Source organism: Siphateles boraxobius, unplaced genomic scaffold (assembly GCF_051911475.1).
Source record: "Siphateles boraxobius isolate OS27281-9 unplaced genomic scaffold, OSU_SipBor_1 29, whole genome shotgun sequence".
NCBI lineage: Eukaryota > Metazoa > Chordata > Actinopteri > Cypriniformes > Leuciscidae > Siphateles > Siphateles boraxobius.
Genome location: NW_027508908.1, coordinates 1231253 through 1252504, shown reverse-complemented (window position 1 = coordinate 1252504; position 21252 = coordinate 1231253). Strand labels below are relative to the sequence as shown.

General features: G+C 37.9%; 1 protein-coding gene across 1 annotated transcript; it reads left to right on the top strand.

The window, feature by feature from the left end:
- The first annotated feature begins 4043 nt into the window (after positions 1-4043).
- On the top strand, positions 4044-21004 carry LOC143753525 (protocadherin Fat 4-like). Its single transcript, XM_077245903.1, has 30 exons — positions 4044-4236; positions 4725-4793; positions 5081-5244; positions 8960-9004; positions 9099-9188; positions 9277-9366; positions 9644-9751; positions 10014-10127; positions 10210-10303; positions 10578-10690; positions 10806-10979; positions 11092-11220; positions 11348-11503; positions 11674-11854; positions 11946-12076; positions 12599-13549; positions 13661-13786; positions 13885-14136; positions 14233-14331; positions 15348-15520; positions 15640-15788; positions 15948-16255; positions 16597-16707; positions 17037-17228; positions 17373-17467; positions 18640-18804; positions 19006-19206; positions 19974-20069; positions 20194-20215; positions 20330-21004. The coding sequence occupies exons 1-30, from the start codon at positions 4161-4163 to the stop codon at positions 20402-20404; spliced, it is 4749 nt and encodes a 1582-aa protein (XP_077102018.1). The 5' UTR covers positions 4044-4160; the 3' UTR covers positions 20405-21004.
- Positions 21005-21252: the final 248 nt, after the last annotated feature.

Here is a 21252-nt window from a genome sequence, read left to right as displayed (position 1 = left end):
TTATTTAATACATGGTATTTCTTCCATGACTAGCTATTAGGATATCTGCTGTTGATGTAAAACTATTTAATACATGTTATCTCTTCCATGCCTAGCTATTAGGTGATGAAGCTAGTAGATGTAAACTTATATGATAAATGTTATCTTTTCCACTTTAATCTCTCTCTAGTATCGAAGCCCGTTTCCGCCATAGTTGAGAAAAAAAAGATTATCCAAGTCATAATAATGAGAAAGTTTCTCATAATTATGACTTAGTATCTCATTATATTGAGAAACTTTCTCATAATTATGACTTAGTATCTCATTATATTGAGAAAGTTTCTCATAATAATGAGATAAGTCATAATTATGAGAAACATTCTCGTAATAATGACTTAAGTATCTCATAATAATGAGAAGTTTTCTCATAATAATGACTTAACTATGATAGCTTAGCATCTCGTAATAATGAGAAACTTTCTCGTAATAATGACTTAACATCTCATAATAATGAGAAACTTTCTCGTAATAATGACTTAATATCTCATAATAATGAGAAACTTTCTCGTAATAATGACTTATTTTCTCGCACTTCTACGCATGCGCAAAGCAGTGGAGCAGAAGGGAGTGCCACGCTAGCGACATCCGCTGGTCAAAGCGTGTAAATGCATCACAGCAAACATGGCACGATCTGCAAACCAGTTGTTTTCATTAAAGTCAGTGTGAACTAAGTGCAATCTGTAGTATCATAAAATAAAATCAATTAAAAATCATCAGTATCTTCCATACTTTTCCATACCCACGAAAAAGTGTGAAAGTGGAAAGCAGAAGCAGGACGGTTACCATGGTAAAGAAGGACGCCTGCTTGTGCACACCGATGGTGTTACGTGAATTTACAAAACTATCAGATTAAAGTTGGATTATTACATTTATTCGTTAAGTTTAAGTGTAACGTCTATCTTCATAAAATATATGGTTATATTTGTTAATATATCACGTATTTTGCGGATGCGTCTAGGATATTTGATGTGCAGGTTCATCTGAAGATATCAATACGATATCAATTAAGTTGTTTATGACTTTGGGACATTACACATAAGTGGGCTGTGGGCAGTGGAATGGGGAAAACGCAAGGTCTTGAGACGTGTTTTTATAAGCTGAACTTATTTTCAATTGAGCGCCGCGTTTTTAGAACACTGAACCCTTCTGTGTTGCGGCTTGTTCATACACAAAAATACAAATGAATATTACAAATGCATAATAGACTATCTAGTATGGAAGCCCGTCTTATATACTGATAATTTATCATTAATGTTATTCACTGCAGAGCCTGCCATGTTTGCTGTGATGCATTTATACGCTTTGACCAGCGGATGTCGCTAGCGTGGCACTCCCTTCTGCTCCACGGCTTTGCGCATGCGTAGAAGTGCGAGCAAATAAGTCATTATTACGAGAAAGTTTCTCATTATTACGAGATGCTAAGTCATTATTATGAGAAAGTTTCTGATTATTACGAGATGTTAAGTCATTATTATGAGAAAGTTTCTCATTATTATGAGATGTTAAGTCATTATTACGAGAAAGTTTCTCATTATTATGAGATGTTAAGTCATTATTATGAGAAAGTTTCTCATTATTATGAGATGTTAAGTCATTATTACGAGAAAGTTTCTCACAATAATGAGATGTTAAGTCATTATTATGAGAAAATTTCTCATTATTATGAGATACTTAAGTCATTATTACGAGAAACTTTCTCATAATTATGACTTAGTATCTCATTATTATGAGAAACTTTCTCAATATAATGAGATACTTAGTCATAATTATGAGAAAGTTTCTCTTTTTTAAAAAATCTCTTTTTTTTACTCAACTATGGCGGAAACGGGCTTCCATAGGTCTAGTAATCGTCTTTCATATCCTAATTTACGGCGCTACAGCCTGATAGAATAACTGTGTTTACGTCAACATGCACAGCTAAAATTACATCTAGCTAATGTTTACATGCTAACACGTTAGCTCTGTATCTCCTCAAAACAAATGTTTTCTTCTCTGTGATCTGTATGTCATTTCTAACAAGTATTAAACGATTTACAGAGTTCATGCACTAAGCTGACATTAGCTAACATTATAAGACAGGTATAAAGAGCAGTAATTACCGGAGCTAATTACACCTGGAATATTGGATGCCGCTGTTAATGTTTCTCGACTTCGGATAGGATTCCTGCTGGGAAATGTTTGGTTGTGTAGATTTCGTTAGAGAAGATTTTATGGTGTGAACTCATGGATGTGGATAGCTAGCTAGAGAACACATTTGCAACGCTAACCCTACAGTCGTGGTAATGGCACTATATTTTGAACGAATTATATTGGCAGAGGTTAGTCACGTGACGATAGAATTAGTTTTTTGATTGGTTAGATGTATAGTGCTCCCTCGCGTTTGCCTAATACGTTTATTAAACGTAAATTTAGTTTTCAAAAAAATATGATCGACTTGAAACTGCCAACAAGCGGATACGTGTTCAGAAAAAAATGATTTAGTTTATGTGAAAAAAGCAGCTACTCTATCATCGAGGATCTATCATTTCAAAAACTAAAGCAGATAGCAGCGTTCGGCCCACCGTCTAATACTCTTTGTTACCATTTAGACAGGAGTAGAAGCTCGCAGGCAATCTTTACTGTCTATGAGGCAATCGGGGGGACATAGAGGCATAAAGTCAAGGGAGAAGCCCATAGATAGAGAGTCCATAAAAGCAACGCGAGAAAATATTTCAACAAAATTTTTAGGAATTAGCTAGGTGATTCAGATTTGTCTTGGCACAGCTACTAGAAGATTTACAACTGTCAGACTGTCGTCAAGCTCAGTTTGAGCCTGCGCAGTCGCCCAGCCATCAGGAAGGAAGTGCAATAATTGGGCTTCAGTCTTCTCCGTTGAAATCAATGGGGTCGCTGTGTCCATTTTTTTTACTGACTATGGGTTGCACAGATGCAACTCAGAGACTCCCGCTGCCATTCTTTCTCCAAAATATACCCTCATCTGTTGTCAAGGCAACACTCCATGTGCGTTGTCAAAACGCCCCACAGAACAGAGGGGCGGAGTGAGCAAAAGCTCATTATCATTTAAAGGCATATGCACTGAAACGGCGTGCTGAAAACAGAGCTGTTTTTGACCAGGTAAAATTAGTGTTTTCTTACAATACTAATGAGAATTTTTAATAAAAGTATATTACAAAGTTTTCATTTAGACCCTAAAGATTCATATTAACTTGTACAAAAAAAGTTAACTTGTTTTTTTCACACGTTTTATCATCTGTATGCCAAAAAAAAAACATTTAAACTTTATATATATATATATATATATATATCATCAGCATAAGATACAATAATCTTTTATGTAAAGTGTTATTGCGTGTGACCTATGATTTGTTCTGTGATGTCACTAAAATGTTGCTGTAATGAATATAACGCTGGTTCTGATAAACAAGGCTCATAACTAGTAAGCAGTGATAAGATTGTGTTGGCAGTGGCAACATGGATTAAAGGATATAGATTTATTTAGTTATCGTGCAGAGCAGGGTGTGAATTATTCATTGTTTTCACGTATCTTTACAGCCTGTTCAATTGCAGGCCAAAGTCCAGCAAAAAGGTATTTAGATTTATGGCAATGGATGACTGCATATTATTAAGGAAGAAGTCATGTAAGTTTAACAGTCATTGTTACAAAATAAACTCTAACAGGATGATCACTTCCCCCAACATGATCTTGTATCATTAAATCATCCTATTGTGTTGTTATGAACAGTTTCATTATCCTTCCCATTACTCCGCCCACTTGCTAAATAAGTAAATAACTCAAGTTAAAATGATTCCATTATGTGACAGAAAAAGAGTGTGAGGTGATACAAGAAGACAAGTAAAGGTCAATAGCAAAGTCTATCAGTTTACTTTAAAAATCTCAGATATCCGGAAATAAACTTGTAACATGAAACTATTTCCATACAACCCCTCCCACATTACTCCTCATTGTTGGCCTTTATAAAGCACCTTTGATACTTGCTTACACCAGATAATAACTGTTTATGGCATGCAATAAAGAACAGCTCAGAGAGAGAAATTACACAAGGAATATTCATTCTCTTCCCTGCCAGCCTTCATAATACAGGCGGCTCTGAGAGTGAATTATGGAAAAGATGGATTTATTCTCTATTTTATTTATTTTAGCTTGTCTTCATGTCCACAGTGCTAGGAGTGCTATTGGTAAGTCAAAATTCATTCATAACCAGCTGAAGTATTCATTTTAAATTGAAACATTTGGATGTGAGGCCTAACTTACTTTTATAAGATATCTAGTTCTATATATTTAGTTCTAGTTGTTGTCTATTGTTAAAAACCATGTTTTACTTCTAATAAGGTAAAATGCTTGTCAGAATTTAATAGGAAACCTCCTTATTCAATAATATGAGGGAATGATTTAAGATTAAATGACATGAGTTTAAACATTGGAGTAATATTCGTTTTCCAATCCGAGATTAGAATGACAACTATCTGTCCACTTTCCATGTTACCAGCATTTCAGTAAAAATACTGGAAATTAAAATGAATATTAAAACTGTATTATTGCCCATGTTTAATTGTTATTCATCTTGTTGTTACTGTATTGTTTGATTTAGTCTATTTAGTGCTACCATGTTCATTCTTTAAGCTGTTTGTTAAGTCCTAAAACCAATGATTTGTTTCTGTTTAAGGTACTTCAGAGATAAACTGTGCAACTGGAACCAATCTCAGAGTTGGGAATATCCAGGAGGGATATGAAGGTGAGAAATGTCCACAATATTAGATGCATCTTTTCTTTCAAATGAAAGCAAACATTTAGATTTTTTATTTCAATGTAAATTATATGATTTTTACTGAGACACAAAATAATTTATATTTGATAAAATAAAATAAAAATCTCTGTGGTCATTTAAAATGAATTTGTTTGGGAATATTACAAGAGTAGTATTGCAAGAATAATACTGGAATTATCTACAATAATGGAATTATGTTTAGATTGTTTGTCAGAAGGATATGTATTTAAATATGTATTTGATCTGGCCTTCAGGAGATGTAGAGATTATCACTAATATTGGACCTGATGAACATCTGGTGCTGGAGGGACATCTCTTTCCCACTGGTGTAACATTTCTGGAGCTGGTTTACTCTAATGGAGACTCAACCGCTACTGTACGAACCATCAAACCACTGGATGCTGATGTACTAAAGGAGGTTTGTCTCTCACTGATCTACATATCTATCTATCTGTCTATCTATCTATCTATCTATCTATCTATCTATCTATCTATCTATCTATCTATCTATCTATTTATCTATCTATCTATCCATCTATCCATATCTTAAGTTTTAGGACTTAACAAACAGCTTAAAGCCTGAACATGGTAGAACTAAATTCTCTCTCTCTCTCTCTCTCTCTCTCTCTCTCTCTCTCTCTCTCTCTCTCTCTCTCTCTCTCTCTCTCTCTCTCTCTCTCTCTCTCTCTCTCTCTCTCTCTCTCTCTCTCTCTCTATCTCTCCCTCTCTCTCTCCCTCTATCTATCTCTCTCACTCTCTCTCTCTCTCTCCCTCTATCTATCTCTCTCAATCTCTCTCTCTCTCTCCCTCTCTCAATCTCTCTCTCTCTCTCCCTCTATCAATCTCTCTCTCTCTCTCTCTCTCTCTCTCCCTCTATCTATCTCTCTCACTCTCTCTCTCTCTCTCTCTCTCTCACTCTCTCTCTCTCTCTCACTCTCTCTCTCTCTCTCCCTCTATCTATCTCTCTCACTCTCTCTCTACACAAAGACCCGTCCAGCCAGACATTACGGCTTTCTTATTCAGACTGTCTGCAAACATTTTAAATCCAAAATTGATGAAATTGATAATTCGGTAGATCAAAACACTTTCTGGAACCTATATAAAAAACTTGAAAAACCCAAATTAGAGATGTCACTCCAGAATGGCAGAATTTGGAAATCTTACTTTGAAATTTTGTATCGAAAAATTGCACCAGCGGACCTTAACCAACCTCAGAGTAAAATACAGAAAACATTAGAAGACTTGGAGAAAACAATTAAAAATTAACAAAATCCATTAGATAAATCTATAACAATATCTGAAATATTAGAACACATTAAAAATCTTAAACTAAAGAAAGCATGTGGACAAGATCACATTAGTAATGAAATGCTTAAACTCAGCAGTCCCAGCATGATTAAAACTCTAGCTAGATTATTTAATCTGGTGTTCTGGTCCGGAAGCTTCCCTGAGATCTGGTCTGAAGGAATCATCACCCCCATATTCAAGAAAGGTGATCGATTCGACCCCAATAGTTATCGCGGCATCAGTGTGGGCAGTGCTTTAGGAAAACTGTTCTGCAGGATCATAAACACACGCATTGTCTCACACATTTCATCACACAACATTTTAAATATAGCACAGATTGGCTTTTTACCAAAACACCGCACATCCGACCACATCTATTCTCTACACACTCTCATCAACAAAAACATCAAGGACAAACAAAGGAAAATATTTGCATGTTTTGTAGACTTTAAAAAAGCATTCGACTCAATTTGGCATGATGGTCTACTATACAAAATCCTACAAATTGGCATTGGCGGGAAAACGTTTGATATTATAAAATCTCTGTACAGCAACAGCAAAAGTGCGGTGAAAATCAGGAACCACAGAAGCGCGTTCTTCCAGCAGGGCCGTGGAGTGAGGCAGGGCTGCAGTCTGAGCCCGACTCTATTCAACATCTACATCAATGATCTGGCATCAGCGCTGGAGAGCTCTACTGTCCCCGGCCTCACTCTACAGCACACACAGGTCAAGGGTCAGGGGTCAGAGGTCAGATGTCTGCTGTACGCGGATGATCTGGTCCTGCTGTCCCGCACACCTGAGGGCCTTCAGCAGAGCCTGTCCCTGCTGGAACAGTACTGTCACGACTGGGCCCTGACCGTCAATCTGGACAAAACCAGAGTCATGGTGTTCCAGAAGAAGGCCAGATCTCAGGAACACAAACACCAGTTCCTGTATAAAGGCCAGGTCTTGCAGCACAGCACTAGCTATAGCTATCTGGGCATCGACATCAGCGCTTCGGGACGCTTCGGTCTGGCTGTCAAAACACTGAGTGAAAAGGCTCGGAGGGCTTTTTATGCTATAAAGTCACGATGCGGCCACTTAAAGTTACCCATTAAAACCTGGATCAAATTATATAATTCAATAATAAAACCAATTCTTTTATATGGATGTGAAATTTGGGGACCAGTACAAAATTTTAAAAATTGGGATAAAACACCAGTAGAAAAATTACAATTGGAAATTGCCAAAAATATTTTAGGGGTTCATAGAAACACATCCTCTGCCGCCTGCAGGGCTGAGCTAGCCTTGTACCCGCTGAACATCGAGATCCAGAAGAGATGTGTTCAGTTCTGGCATCACCTCCATCAGTCTGATCCAGAGTCAGTCCAATATAAAGCCCTCCTCGCCAATGAAACCTCAGCAGAACCTCCTCCTCTAAACACACTCGCTCTTCACCTCCTCCATCAGACTACATCCCCCGCTGACCACAGCTACAGCCCCAAAACTATTGTTAAAGAAATACACACACATCTAAAAGACACTCATGATGAGTCACTAAAAGCACATTTTGACCTCCAGAATAAACTCCAATGCTACTCGACCCTCAATAGAACCACTAAATTGGCCAGTTATCTATTTATTAAACATTTTAAAGAAAGACAAATCCTCTCCAAATACAGATTAAGTGACCATGATCTAGAGATAGAGAGAGGAAGACATAGACAAACATGGAGAGAGAGAGAGAGCAGAGGATCTGTAGACACTGTGATCTACAGCACATAGAGGATGAGAAACACTTTCTGCTCATATGTACCAAATATACCGAAATAAGAGAAACTTTCATGCCCAAATTTGAAGCCTTTATTCCGTCATTCTATGAACTGAGTGACACTGAAAAAATGTCCTTCTTACTCGGAGAAGATGATAATACAGCTGCACTAGCGGCTAAATATGTGCTAGCTATTCACAACGCCAGAGACAGCTAATTCTCTAGAGCGATCAAATGTATTTATTTATCTATTTATTAAGATAGATTGTGTTTATCTATCTATCTATTTACAATGCTACATATGACATGATTTATACATATATGTTTACTGTTTGATTTATTATTTATATATAATATGTTGATGCTTTGGCAACATTGTGTTACACAGTCATGCTAATAAAGCTAATTTGAATTTGAATTTGAATTTTGAGAGAGAGAGAGAGTGAGAGATAGATAGATAGAGGGAGAGAGAGAGGGAGAGAGAGGGAGAGGGAGAGAGAGGGAGAGATAGATAGAGGGAGAGAGAGTGAGAGATAGATAGATAGAGGGAGAGAGAGAGGGAGAGAGAGGGAGAGATAGATAGAGGGAGAGAGAGAGTGAGAGAGAGAGTGAGAGAGATAGATAGAGGGAGAGAGAGAGAGAGAGAGAGAGAGTGAGAGAGATAGATAGAGGGAGAGAGAGAGAGAGAGAGAGAGAGTGAGAGAGATAGATAGAGGGAGAGAGAGAGAGAGAGAGAGTGAGAGAGATAGATAGAGAGAGAGAGAGAGTGAGAGAGAGAGTGAGAGAGATAGATAGAGAGAGAGAGAGAGAGAGAGAGAGAGAGAGAGAGTGAGAGAGAGATAGATAGATAGAGAGAGAGAGAGACTCCATTTCTCTTCCAAACAATTATATATAGTATAATAAGTAATTATCTCATTCCATTTTCTAAATTTTTATATCTTTAATGGAATTAATCATTAACTACAAACAAACAATAGCTACTGACTGACAGTCAACCGTTGCCCATTCTGGCATAGTTGGTAGTATTACATTTTATTTTTTTAAGCTCATAAAGAAATGAAGTGCCACATGTCATTTTGTGTTTTATTTCTTCTAGTCAGGAGGGATTTTGTATTATTCACTCACTTGCCCAAACCCATCGGTAAGTTTAAACAATAACATTATCAAATCATTCAATAAGTAAAAAGGATTCAGCACGTAAACCTTCACTATAAAGTCTTCATTCTCCATTTCAGCTGAAAAACATCAGGACATTAGAAGTTCAGGATGTCAATGACAATCCTCCGATCTTCCAGAGTAAAACATACAGCACCACAGTGTCAGAGGTGTGTGTAACGTCACATCTTTATACAGCAGAAGTGTGTTTGATCACAGAGACTCATATCTCTTTGTAAACTGTGTCTTTTGCTCCAGACGACAGCTGTGGGTTCAGATGTGCTCAGGGTTATAGCTGAAGATGCAGATGTTTATCCAGAAAACAGCAATATTATATATTCTATACTGGTAAGTCATGAATGATTCTCATATATTTGATATAGTATTAACACAGCAGGTTTACACAAAACTACATGTATCAGGCACTAGATAGAGTTTAATTGTAAGTTAAATTTACAATAGGGCTGTCAATCAATTAAACATTTAAACATGCCCAATTTCATGTTTTTTTTTTAGAGTTACTGTTTTGATACTTGCAGATTATTTTATAGGACAGGAAACTAAATAATATATAATTAATCTGTAAGTGTTTCATTTTAATTAATCATTTAATCTTCATTAACAGCCTCCAGCACCAGATGAATTTGAAGTGAGAGGTGACGGAAACATCAGGTTGAAACAACGTCTGAACTACAACATTGCTCAACAGTACATCTTCACCGTGCAAGCTAAAGTAAAGATAATCTCTGACATCCTACTAACCTCCAGATTACTTTGACACTAAACTCCAAACTTTCTTTAGTAGTCTATTTTTTAAAGGGATAGTTTACACAAAAATTAAATCTTGAGAAAAACAAAAGGAGATGTTTAGCAGAATGTCTGCTTTTTTCCATACTATGAAAGTGGATGGTACCAGGAACAAATTACAAAAAAAATATTTTTGGATTAACTATAATTTGAAGGTAGATAGTGATAAAAACACTGTTTCCTTGCAGGATATAGGAGATCTCAGTGACACCACAACAGTTACAATAATAGTTGAAGATTTTGACAATCTAAACCCTTATTTTGATCACAGTCTCTACAAGGCATCCATTGAGGAAAATCAGGTAAATGACGTCATGATCAATATTTAAAATCATGTCTGATCAAACAAGTGAAACCCTCCATGTCTTTTCTGTCCATGCACAGATAGGACAGTTTTCAGACGTCACTCCTGAGGCCATAAAAGCTCAAGATGGCGACACGGGCATCAACGAGCCTATACTTTACAGCATAACAGCAGGTGCTGTTAACAGAAGATTTACAACACACTTACATGACATGAGTCATGATCTAAATAACCTCCTCCAGCTGTTTACAAATAAAGTTTCTCTGTATATGTGTGAGAGCTAGAGGTGAAACACTGATTTTAAATCTGATAATATAGAAAATTCAGTCAAGCACAGTAATTGTGATCAAACAAGCACTTTACACTTCTATTTGAATAAAGAAATGTACTCATATTCTATATTACGTTTCTGATAATAACACAGCAAATATCCACATTTCTGTTCCAGTCCTTCCAAATGAGTATCAAAGCAACTTTGAAATCAATCAAAACAGTGGAGTCATCTCTGTAGAAACAGCGCTCGACAGAGAGGAAGTCGACCAGATAACTGTTCACATACAGGTATCAGACGTTTCTGAAGACATTCATGCAAACCATTAGGCTGTTGTTATGAATTAGAAGAGGTTTCAGGATTGTGTTTGTTTATATTTTCTATTTATCATTTCCTTATAAATAGGCAACTCAGCAGGATGATGCCAGTAAGACGGCTAACGCTGTGGTGTTCGTCACCATTGAGGATGTGGATGACAACCCTCCGAAATTTGACCAGGATGAATACACCGCATCTATTCTGGAAAATTCACCACAGGATCAGTTTGTGCTTCAGACTAGAGTCACTGATCCAGACCTGGTACTGATCCTGAAAGCATCACTGTCTGTTTGTAAAGTAATATAATTATTGTGAGACTCAGTCCAAAAAATTCATGAGAAAAGAACTTACTAAGTGACTTCTTTTTTTCTAGGGAGGATTTGAAGGAACATTCCGGATTATTCCAGAATCCGTACCTTTTTCCATTAAGCCTGATGGAACAATTCTGGTGAAAAATTCTGCAGACCTAGACAGAGAAACCACAACCAGCTTCAATTTTCAAGTAACAATAAGTCTCATTTTATCATCATCACTATGATTTTTCAGAAATTAAGAATTATAATGTAATCACACTGTTTTCCCATACACAACTGCGTAATAAGCAATATGGCATTTTTCTCTGGTTGAAGGTTGAAGCACAAGAAAACCCTCCTTCCACCAACAAAGCAACAGCCGACGTGACCATCGTCCTGCTGGATGAGAATGATAATAGTCCACAGTTTACAACTTCCAAATATCAGGGCAAAGTTTTCGGCAATCAGACGACTGGAATGCTGGTCGTCAAGGTGACAATTCAATGTTTTGTTGAGTCATTTAATCGTTTTCCAGCACAATCAATATTTTAGTACATTTCTGGAAATTATGGATCCATTATGTCATTATAAGATGACTACTATACCATAAACATTGGAATAAAGTTATTAATTGAACATACTGTCAAACATTTTCATCTAAGGTCGAAGCAACAGACCTGGATGAAGGTCAAAATGGTGAAATCAGCTACTCCATTGAGTTTGGAAATGAGGAGGGTTTTTTCACCATTAGTGAGAATGATGGGGCGATTACGATACTTAAAACAATCCCACTCGTGGACAACAGAATCCTTCAGTTTTCACTCTATGTGACAGCAAAAGATGGTGAGTTGTTATAATTTTATGGAGGTATACCTGGCTGTGGATACATTCCTGTTGGCTTAAAAACCCCTGCACTGCCTTTTCATACATTTAGGGGGCGCTATAAGCAGATCGGCTTCTGCAATGGTGGATATCAAGGCACCTGGAGATTCTCATCCTCAGTTCCTTCAGAAGACCTACCAGGGGAAAGTAGAGGAGGATCAGTTAGAGGCAGACATTGTCAAGGTCCTTACAGCACAAAGAGTTTCCTTATAAGATCTGATATACAAGCACTTGATGACAACAATATGGTCTAAATGACAACCAGCAAACTAACAAATCTTTATTTAAAGAATTACAAACAGATAGAGATATTTTTACCAATCTTGCTACACTTATGTATCGGCTCAGCCTGAGGACACTTGCAAAAAAGGCAGATCCTAGCCACTTATCTAGCGCTATAACAAGAAAAACATGAAATTGGCTATAACTATGGAACCATTGGTCTGATCTACTTGAAATTTTGTAAAGGGTCCCATGAGGGTCTATGAGGACAGTCTCATATCTCAAAAAACATGAAAAATTCTGTCATTATTACCCACCTTCATGCTGTTTCAAACCCATATTTTTTTTCACGGAAAATTTACAAGTATTCAAGCTATTTTGTTTTTTATACAATTGTTTGAGTTCTCGCATACAAGTAACAATGACAATGGAAATCTGGTAAACAGTCTAATCATGAACCAATGTGTACTCTCCCATTCACAGGTGGACTTTTTGTCCATTGATCCCATTGTTCCTGTCACCTTAGCAGTTGAGACCGAAGCCGACAAGTTTTCCATAAACCAGGCTACAGGTGTTCTCTCAACCAAAGTCAAACTAGACTTTGAGGAGAAGAGTAGCTACACTGTGCAGCTGTCGATAACAGATGGATCTAACCGAGACGAGGCATCAGTCCTGGTTGAGGTGCTAGACATCAATGACAACAGTCCCGTGTTTGAAAATCACCCTGCTACTGTCTCAGTACCAGAGGATCACAAGGTGGGAGATAATGTAACATCGGTAACAGCCACGGATGCGGATGCAGGGTTTAATGGAGAAGTGCGGTACACTCTCCTGGGAGGTGCTGGGAGGTTTAATGTTGACCAAGAAACAGGAGTGATAACACTAGCTGATCCCCTTGACAGGGAGACCCAAGATATGTACAACTTAGTGATCACTGCCCAAGATCAGGGTCGCCCGTCACGTTCCACCACCACCAATCTGGACATCTCCGTTACTGACATTAATGACAACGCTCCCATATTTTCCAAACAATCGTATGAGACCACAGTGTCTGAGCATGCTGAAGTAGGAACAGCTGTGGTAGATGTCATGGCAACAGACAAAGACGATGGTCCAAATGCTATCGTGACCTATCACATTGTCAAACAGGAGCCTTCTTCAACACCACCCGTCTTTAGCATTGATGCAGACTCTGGTAGCATAATCCTTGCTGAAAAGCTGGATTATGGTAAAGCTAAGCGCTACAATCTAGAGGTGGAGGGACAAGATGGAGGAACCCCTATTCTCACTGGCAATGCTACTGTAACAGTGTGGGTGGAGGATGTTAACGATAAAGCTCCTGTGTTCAGTAAGGACCAGTACGACGTGTCCGTCTATGAAAACCTTGCCGGTGGAACTGTTTTGGTATCTTTGGAGGTTACAGATGAGGATGAGGTGAGAGAAGAAAAGCAGACTACACAAGACCTAAATAACCTTCAAATTAAAAAGTCAACATTCCTAGTCTGTTTTGATGTACTTACCTTTTCTAGTTTTCTCTCCGATTAGGGTGGGTTCTCTAAAGGTCACTTTATCATGGATAACGGTACCTTCGTTATCAACAGTCAAGGAGTAATATCACTCTGGGGCGACGCTACCTTGGATAGAGAAACTGTAGACAAATACACCATACAGGTACAAAGCAATCACATTCATCTCTTAAATCCAACTATTTACAAAATGTTCAGAATGACTATTCATTCTGAATGAGATGCTTGCATTGTCTTTCTCAGGTTGTAGCTGTAGACCAGCCTGTCGATGGTTTAAGCTCCACAGCTCAGGTCATCATCACTGTTCTGGACGTCAACGACAACAACCCACAATTCCTTCCTCTCCCAGAGCCCATTGAGATTCAGGAAGGTGTGTACACACCCTCGTCACCTGGAGAGGTGTGCGAAATCTCAGCCACAGACGCTGACATTGGAGACAACGGACGTGTCACCATCATCACTTCCTCTTACAGTAAATTCTTCAGATTCAGAGATGTGAGGACATTAACCTATTGACAGGACAATGTATTATCAGATGTTCAGATCTTTAATTAAAAAAAAAAAATCGATTCATTTATTTAATTCCTTAAGGATGGGACTCTACTAGCCATCGAGGAGCTGGATCGAGAGACACAGGATGTGTATGATGTGGTCATTGTTGCTATGGATCATGGGATGCCACAAGGAAATGTAATTTCCTTTTTTTTTTGTTACGATTTGTGATGTGAATGTGTACTTTAATACAGTTTTGTGATTTTACTGATTGGTACATTCTTAGTCATAACCTGGGATGGTGTTGCCATAGTTCCCAGAGTGCAGGAATATATATAGCAATATAGCTAGAGAACATAGAAGGGGGGGCTTCCTTCCTACAGACTCTAGGTCCAACCCTGCTTCAAAACACTTAGCTGTTGTTTACTTTACTTAAAAAAGTAAGTATTACTTAAACTACAGGCGGTTTGTTGGAGCAGAGTTGGAATTGAACTCTGCTGAAAGGTTGCTCTCCAGGATCAGGGCTGGCTACCCTTGCTCTAAAGCAGGGTTGTCTAAAACTGCTCATGGAGAGCTAATGTTCTGCAATGTTTCGCTTCAACCTGCCCCAAGACACTTGATTTGATGTTTCTAGTAATCCTGAATACCTTGATCAGGTATTCAGGATTATAGGTGTGATTGATTAGGGTAGGAGCCAAAATCTGCATGATGGCAGCCCTTGGATTAGACAAGCATTCGAGTTTGCGCTAAAGCAGCGGTAGCCAACCCTGCTCCTGGAGAGCTAAATTCCACAAGAGTTGAGCTCCAACCATTAACAAACTCTCCTGAACCAGCTGTCCAGGGTGTTCAGGATTACTTAAAAACTACAGGCAGGTGTGTTGGAGCAGAGTTGGAGGGGCTAAACTCTGCAGGATGGTAGCCCAGCAGGAGCAGAGTTGCTCTAAAGGTTATATTCAATCTAGATTCTAGATATATATCTAGATTTATCCCTAAATGACATATATAGCAAACACCCGGTAGTTGTTTTTAATTTCACACAGATGATCTACTACTAAGTAGGCTACTCTTAACAAAGATGTTGCACTGAGGATCCAACTGTCAATATTCAAAACTATAGATACACGATACTACAATCCTTAAGTTAGATCCTACAGATTGCAAATATTAACTTTTGGTCTGTAATACAAAGAGTTGCTTGGCTTCACTTTCTGCAGAACATCACCACATTGAGGGTCAATATCACAGATGTCAATGACAACGCTCCAGTTTTCAGCTCTGACACCTTCAGCAAAAGCATTCTGGTTAAAGACGCCAAGGTTGGAGATGTGCTGCTGACGCTCTCGGCCACAGATAAAGATGCTGGAAACAACGCACTAACTAGTTACAGGTAAGCTTAAGACTAAACTTCCATTTCTTTAGAATCAGTAATATCAAGGCTAAAGCATGAACACACTTACCTACATCACTCCTTTAAGACAGATGCATGAATGTTGTCTTTTTTTGTAGTTTCTCTGAAGACTCCTCAACGGTCGCATTGGATGCTGAAACAGGAGACATCACTTTGACCTCTGACCTTAACGAGGTCACAGAAGACACACTACTAACCCTCACTGCTATAGCGACAGATCATGGAACACCACCAGAATCTGATGAAGGTTTGGGCTTAGTTTGCGTAATATTCCTTTAGTGATTCTGGTGTTAAAACCATGCAGATAATGTGAGCAATTCGTATTGGGAGCCGTTAATTCCCCCCTTCAGTATTCAAACCTGGTCTGATAAACATGTCAAGACTAACATCTTTCTTCTCTCTATAGCCAAAGTCTTGATCTACTTCAAAATTACCTCTCTCACTGAGAGTGTGAGTTTTGAAAGGTCCTCCTACAAATTCACAATAAAAGAGAATGAACCTGAGGCCTCAACGGTGGGGAAGGTCAAGGCATTAACAGGAAGTCCACTGGTTACGGTCAGTTATAACATTAAGTCACATGAGGATGTCTTCTCTGTGGATGAGGAGGGAACCATACAAGCTCTGAGACCGCTGGACAAGGAGGAAGAGGAGTGGTACATCCTCACAGTAGAAGCCATAGACTCCAGAACTCCTGCAAACACTGCAGAGACAACGGTATTATCCTTGTTATTATTTGGGAAGCTAGTAAAAATACATGTTTAGTAGTTGACCTTTAGAAGACAACACAACACAACTACCACCATAGCACTTCTTGATGCAGGCGAGAATGCACCAAAAACTTTTGTTGTATTATGAATTGCGTTCTGACACATTTCAGAATGCAATGACTCAAGTTTGTGAAATTAAAAGTGTTTGCGCTCACATATTTGCATAGAATGCGTTTCTGGCCTAAGTCTTGCTGTTCCAACTCTTAAAAGTCAAAGTTTTTCTTCTTAAAAGAAAGCTGCCACATGGCTCATTTATATTTGCATTTTACTTTCTCTCACAATCTTCAGGTGAACATTCAGGTTGAGGACGTGAATGAGGCTCCTGTGTTTGACGCTGAAATCTATACAGGAGAGATTTTCAGTATCTCTCCATACAAATTCCCTATAGTGAAGGTCCAGGTGAGTGTGGCTTGGCATAATTATAATAATCAGATATAAATGCAATGGATGTAGTCAGATCTATTTTAAATATAGTGGTGTTTGCTAAGGTAAGCATCACCATTGTTATTGCTTTCAAGTAAAGTTAACACCCTAGCATCATGGCAGTTTCTTCAGTTTTTTTTTTTTTTACTATCCATCTAATTTTCGAAATGGAAATACACAACAAAGCACAGAATTGTATATACTAGAAGTAATAGACTAGACAAATTGTTCATTGTAATTAATAAAATGTATTTTTTTTGGTCATATTTACGTAATTGGTTGAAATGTGGTGGTGTGTCCCTCAGGCGTCGGACCCTGATGTGGGCGAGAGCTCAGAACTGCAGTATTCCCTGCAGGAGTCCACAACTCTGCTGGATGTGGAGGCAAGCACTGGTCAGATCTACGTACTGGATGCATCCAGTTTTAGAGACAATCCATCCACCTTTCAGGTTAAAGCCACTGATAAACATGGGCTGTTCACGACTGCAACAGTACAGGTGAGCAGAAACAGAGAGAAAATAAGAAAATGCTTTTGTAAGACCAATGGCATTTTGATTGAGAATGGAGAATTATAACAGAGCAGTCAATGCAAAGAATAAAATTAAAAGATCAAAACAAGCTCTTGTGTTTGCCGCCTACAGATCAGCGTGAAAGATATTGCAAGTGACAATGTCGTGGTCATCTCCCTAAACCAGCCCGTGTTCACAGTTGAGAAGAAGACACCAGAGATTGAAGAGTGAGTAGGAGAATAGCCATTTCCCAACCCACTTTTCATTGGGACAAAAGGGAAATGTAATCACTATATCATGATTTAATGTTTTGAGAAAAGAGAGTAAGGGGAAATGTTTACCCAAATTGTTCACCCAAGAATGCACCCATTTTTTCATTTTTATACTCAGGCTTATGTCATTCTAAACCCTGAACCACTGTAAGACAAAAGGAAAGTTTTTTCAAAATCACTCTGTAGCTCTTTTCCATTTAACAACAGTTCACAGTGACAATGACCAAGCTATAAAAAAAAGACATAAAATAGTTCATATGCACACCATTCCAAGTCTTCTCAAGTCATATGATAGCTTTTTAAGAGAAAAAGGCTGAATCTGTATTATTCACTCATAATCTCAAGAACTGCTGAGACTGGGTCAGTGAGTAGACCTCAAGAACCCATCTTATTTGTATGAATCATACTTTTGAACGAATTTAATCTTAGCGTAACTTAGTATTAACCTAAATTTGTGTAAACAACCTGGAAACCAACTAGCAAACACCCTGGCAAACGCAGACAACAAACTAGCAACCACATAACAATGCTCTGCCACCTAGAACACCAGAGTATCCACATACTGTACGTGTTACAAACCACTCAAAACATATTAGCAATTGCAAAGTAACACCCTAGCATCAGTTTGTTCGAAAAATATTTAAACAGTTTGGTTACTGAAATAGCAGCTATTAGCATCTAAGCTGTTAGCCATCAAATTTACCAAATGGAGAATTGTATATTAGACTTTAGCCCCCGGTTTCACAGACAAGGCTTAAGCCTAAAGTCACAGACTGAAATGCATGTTTGAGCTGTTAACCGAAAGCAACTTGCACTGATGTTTCTTGAAATATGTTAGTTGTATTGTTTTGTCTCAAGATGCACACCAGAAATATTTTTACTAAGGGAAGTTTATAAAAGCTACTTAAATATCCTAATTGAACTAAGACCAAATCCTGGTTTAATCTAAACCCTGTCTGTGAAACCAGGCCTAGAAAACTTGAAATGGTGTGCATGTGGACTATTTTGTGTCTTTTTTGGAGAACCAATCATATTTGAAAGAATCATTCTTTTGAGCGAGTTCTTTTCAACTTCTTGGCCCAGTTCCCAAATAAGACTCAATGATTCATTGGTGCGTTTTTCCTCAGTTCCATGGGGAAAGCTTTAGGCTGGACTGTGAAAATCCTCAGTGTGAGAGCTGAGGATGGGAATGAGATGCGCACCATTCTCAGAGAATCTACAGACAAAACTTACGTCAGTTTCATCGCCATGGACTCCAGTGGTGCTGTCATCCAAGCCACGGAGGTCAAAGAGTAAGTTGAATTAAAATCATTTTATAAGGAAATGTGCAATCTGCAATATATTCAGAAAAAAAAACTCATGTTCTTTTAAAAAAACATGAGCTTCAAAGTTCTGCTTTGAAAACCCTCTGGCCTGCATGTCTACTAGGTTTCCATTGTAGATAATGCACAAGATGTGATTTTGGGGGATCTGAATTGTGTCGACTCCCACAGGAAACTGCAGAGTAATCACAACGATGTAAAAGTGGAGCTGGAGAAGGTGTTTGGTTCCAATTTGGAAATCAAAGTGGAGGAAAGTTCCGAAATCTCTGAAGATTCTAAAGATTCCAGTGATGCAGCCGTCATCGCTCTCAGTGTTCTGCTGGCTATAAGCATTGTGGGACTCATCGCTCTATTGACTGTCTATCTCGTTAGGTAAGTTATTAGATGGCGTTATTTTTCTTTGGATTTTAAACATGCTGTCTGGCTCACACTGAATAACCATAGTCATGGTGACCTGAAAATCTTTCCTAAAGGAGAAATAACCAACAGTCAAAAACGACACAACCGACCAATTTGCTTTAACTCTTTCCCCACCGTTGATAAGATTCGCTATACTGAAATAATGCAAGCATCTTGGATCTAAAAACAAGCAGCGAAGATGATCTGCATAAAACAGGAGTAAATAAAAGTTGCTTACACACAAGTCAGCTAACGTCATCATCAAACATTCAACAAATCAAAACTGCCAAAAGTTGGAGAAAAATGTCGACACCTTTGGGGGTGTTGAAGGACTCGATCTATGTTTTGATCATGATTCTGAAATTTTTTCAGCTTTTTGTTCTGTTTGCACTGTTTTTTCTTTTGCGATATATTACATATTCATACAACAAAACGAAATAATTGTGAATGTTCAAAAATGCTGGCGCTGACTGGTAAATGCTGGGGGGAAAGAGTTCACACATGCACATCATCCTAGAGGTTTGCATAATCTTTAATCAAAATGTAATAACTTGCCATTTCTGGATGGATAGACCCAAGTCCCATCTTACATATGTTGTCTTGTTGAATATCCTGTAACACTCAGAAATGTCACATTACAGAAGTGACTGTCTTGTTGACTTTGTACATTTTACAAAAGGACTACTCATTCTTTTAGTGGTAAGCTTTTTTTAAAAATGGATCTTTTTTTGCTGCCTCAGGATGAAGAAAATAAAGGACACAGATTCTGACAGAGAGCGCTTCAGTATTGGTGGACCCAACTCATCCAGTATTGGCAGAAGTTTTCACTTTCACAGGTAAGTGCCACTATATTGTTAAAGAGCAGATGCAAACAGTTACTTAAAAATTTATCCTGAATTAAAAAATGTGTTTTAGTTTTGTTCTGTGATGTTTGACTAAACACGTTTCTTCTGTTAACAGCAGAAAAGAAGAAGTCAAAGAGGTAAAGCACTCGATTCAGATGACCTTGCTAACGACAAATCAATGAAGTTGAATTCTGACAATATTCAGGTTGTGGAATTGAAAAGCATTACGTTACAAATGTTCTGTTTTTCAGGTTCAGTTTAATAACATGCCCGATTCTGAAATCGACACAAATTTGAGAACCGGACACAGCATCTCTTCCCTCTGAAAACACCTCGATGGATCAAAACATCCCTCTCAGCACAAGACTTCACGGGGTTCAAAATTAATTCAGACACACTGTTGTAAAACTTAACGAGATGCACTTTATCAATAGCTATTAAAGGCTAACGTTATTCCAAAAAAAAGATTCAACCTAATCCCATGATGCATTGTGACAAAATGGAGAGAAATGTTGAATATAAACATATTTATTTCAGTTAATGAAAATTAACAATTAAAAGTTCCATAGCTAACATTTTTTTGATGTATTTTTGTTTGTTTGATTACTTCAACATTAGCTTAGCAACATGCTAACACTGGTCTCCTGTGCACTTCTTGTGGTGTTAGAGTAGGACACTGACTCACCTGGTTTTGGAAGAGCAAATATCTCCTTTTGTATAGATATATGTACATTCAACTGCCTTGAATTTTGCTAACTAATTTTTTAACGTGGTCTTTCACAAAGGAACATCCTAAAACTAGTTTACGAATAACAGTAGGCTTTCGCACTTTAACCATCTCAGCTATGATTGTGTAATGCTTTTAATTTGCATATTTGATGTAAATATCTATCAGAATGATTAAACTCAATAAAAATGTTTCTTAACTGTGTGTGTGTGTGTAATTACCACAGACGAATCCACAACCATCACATTTTAAACCTGCAGATCTCCTGAAGATTTGGGCTGTGTTCAGAATAGCACACTAGCACACTATTTCTAGTACAGTACAATTTAGCACACTATTTCTAGTACAGTACAATTTAGTAAGGCATACTAAATGCCAAAATGTGCAGTATACAAACTTTTTAGATTCATCTGATCTGAATGGCAAACACAAGCGTTTTTTCCTGAA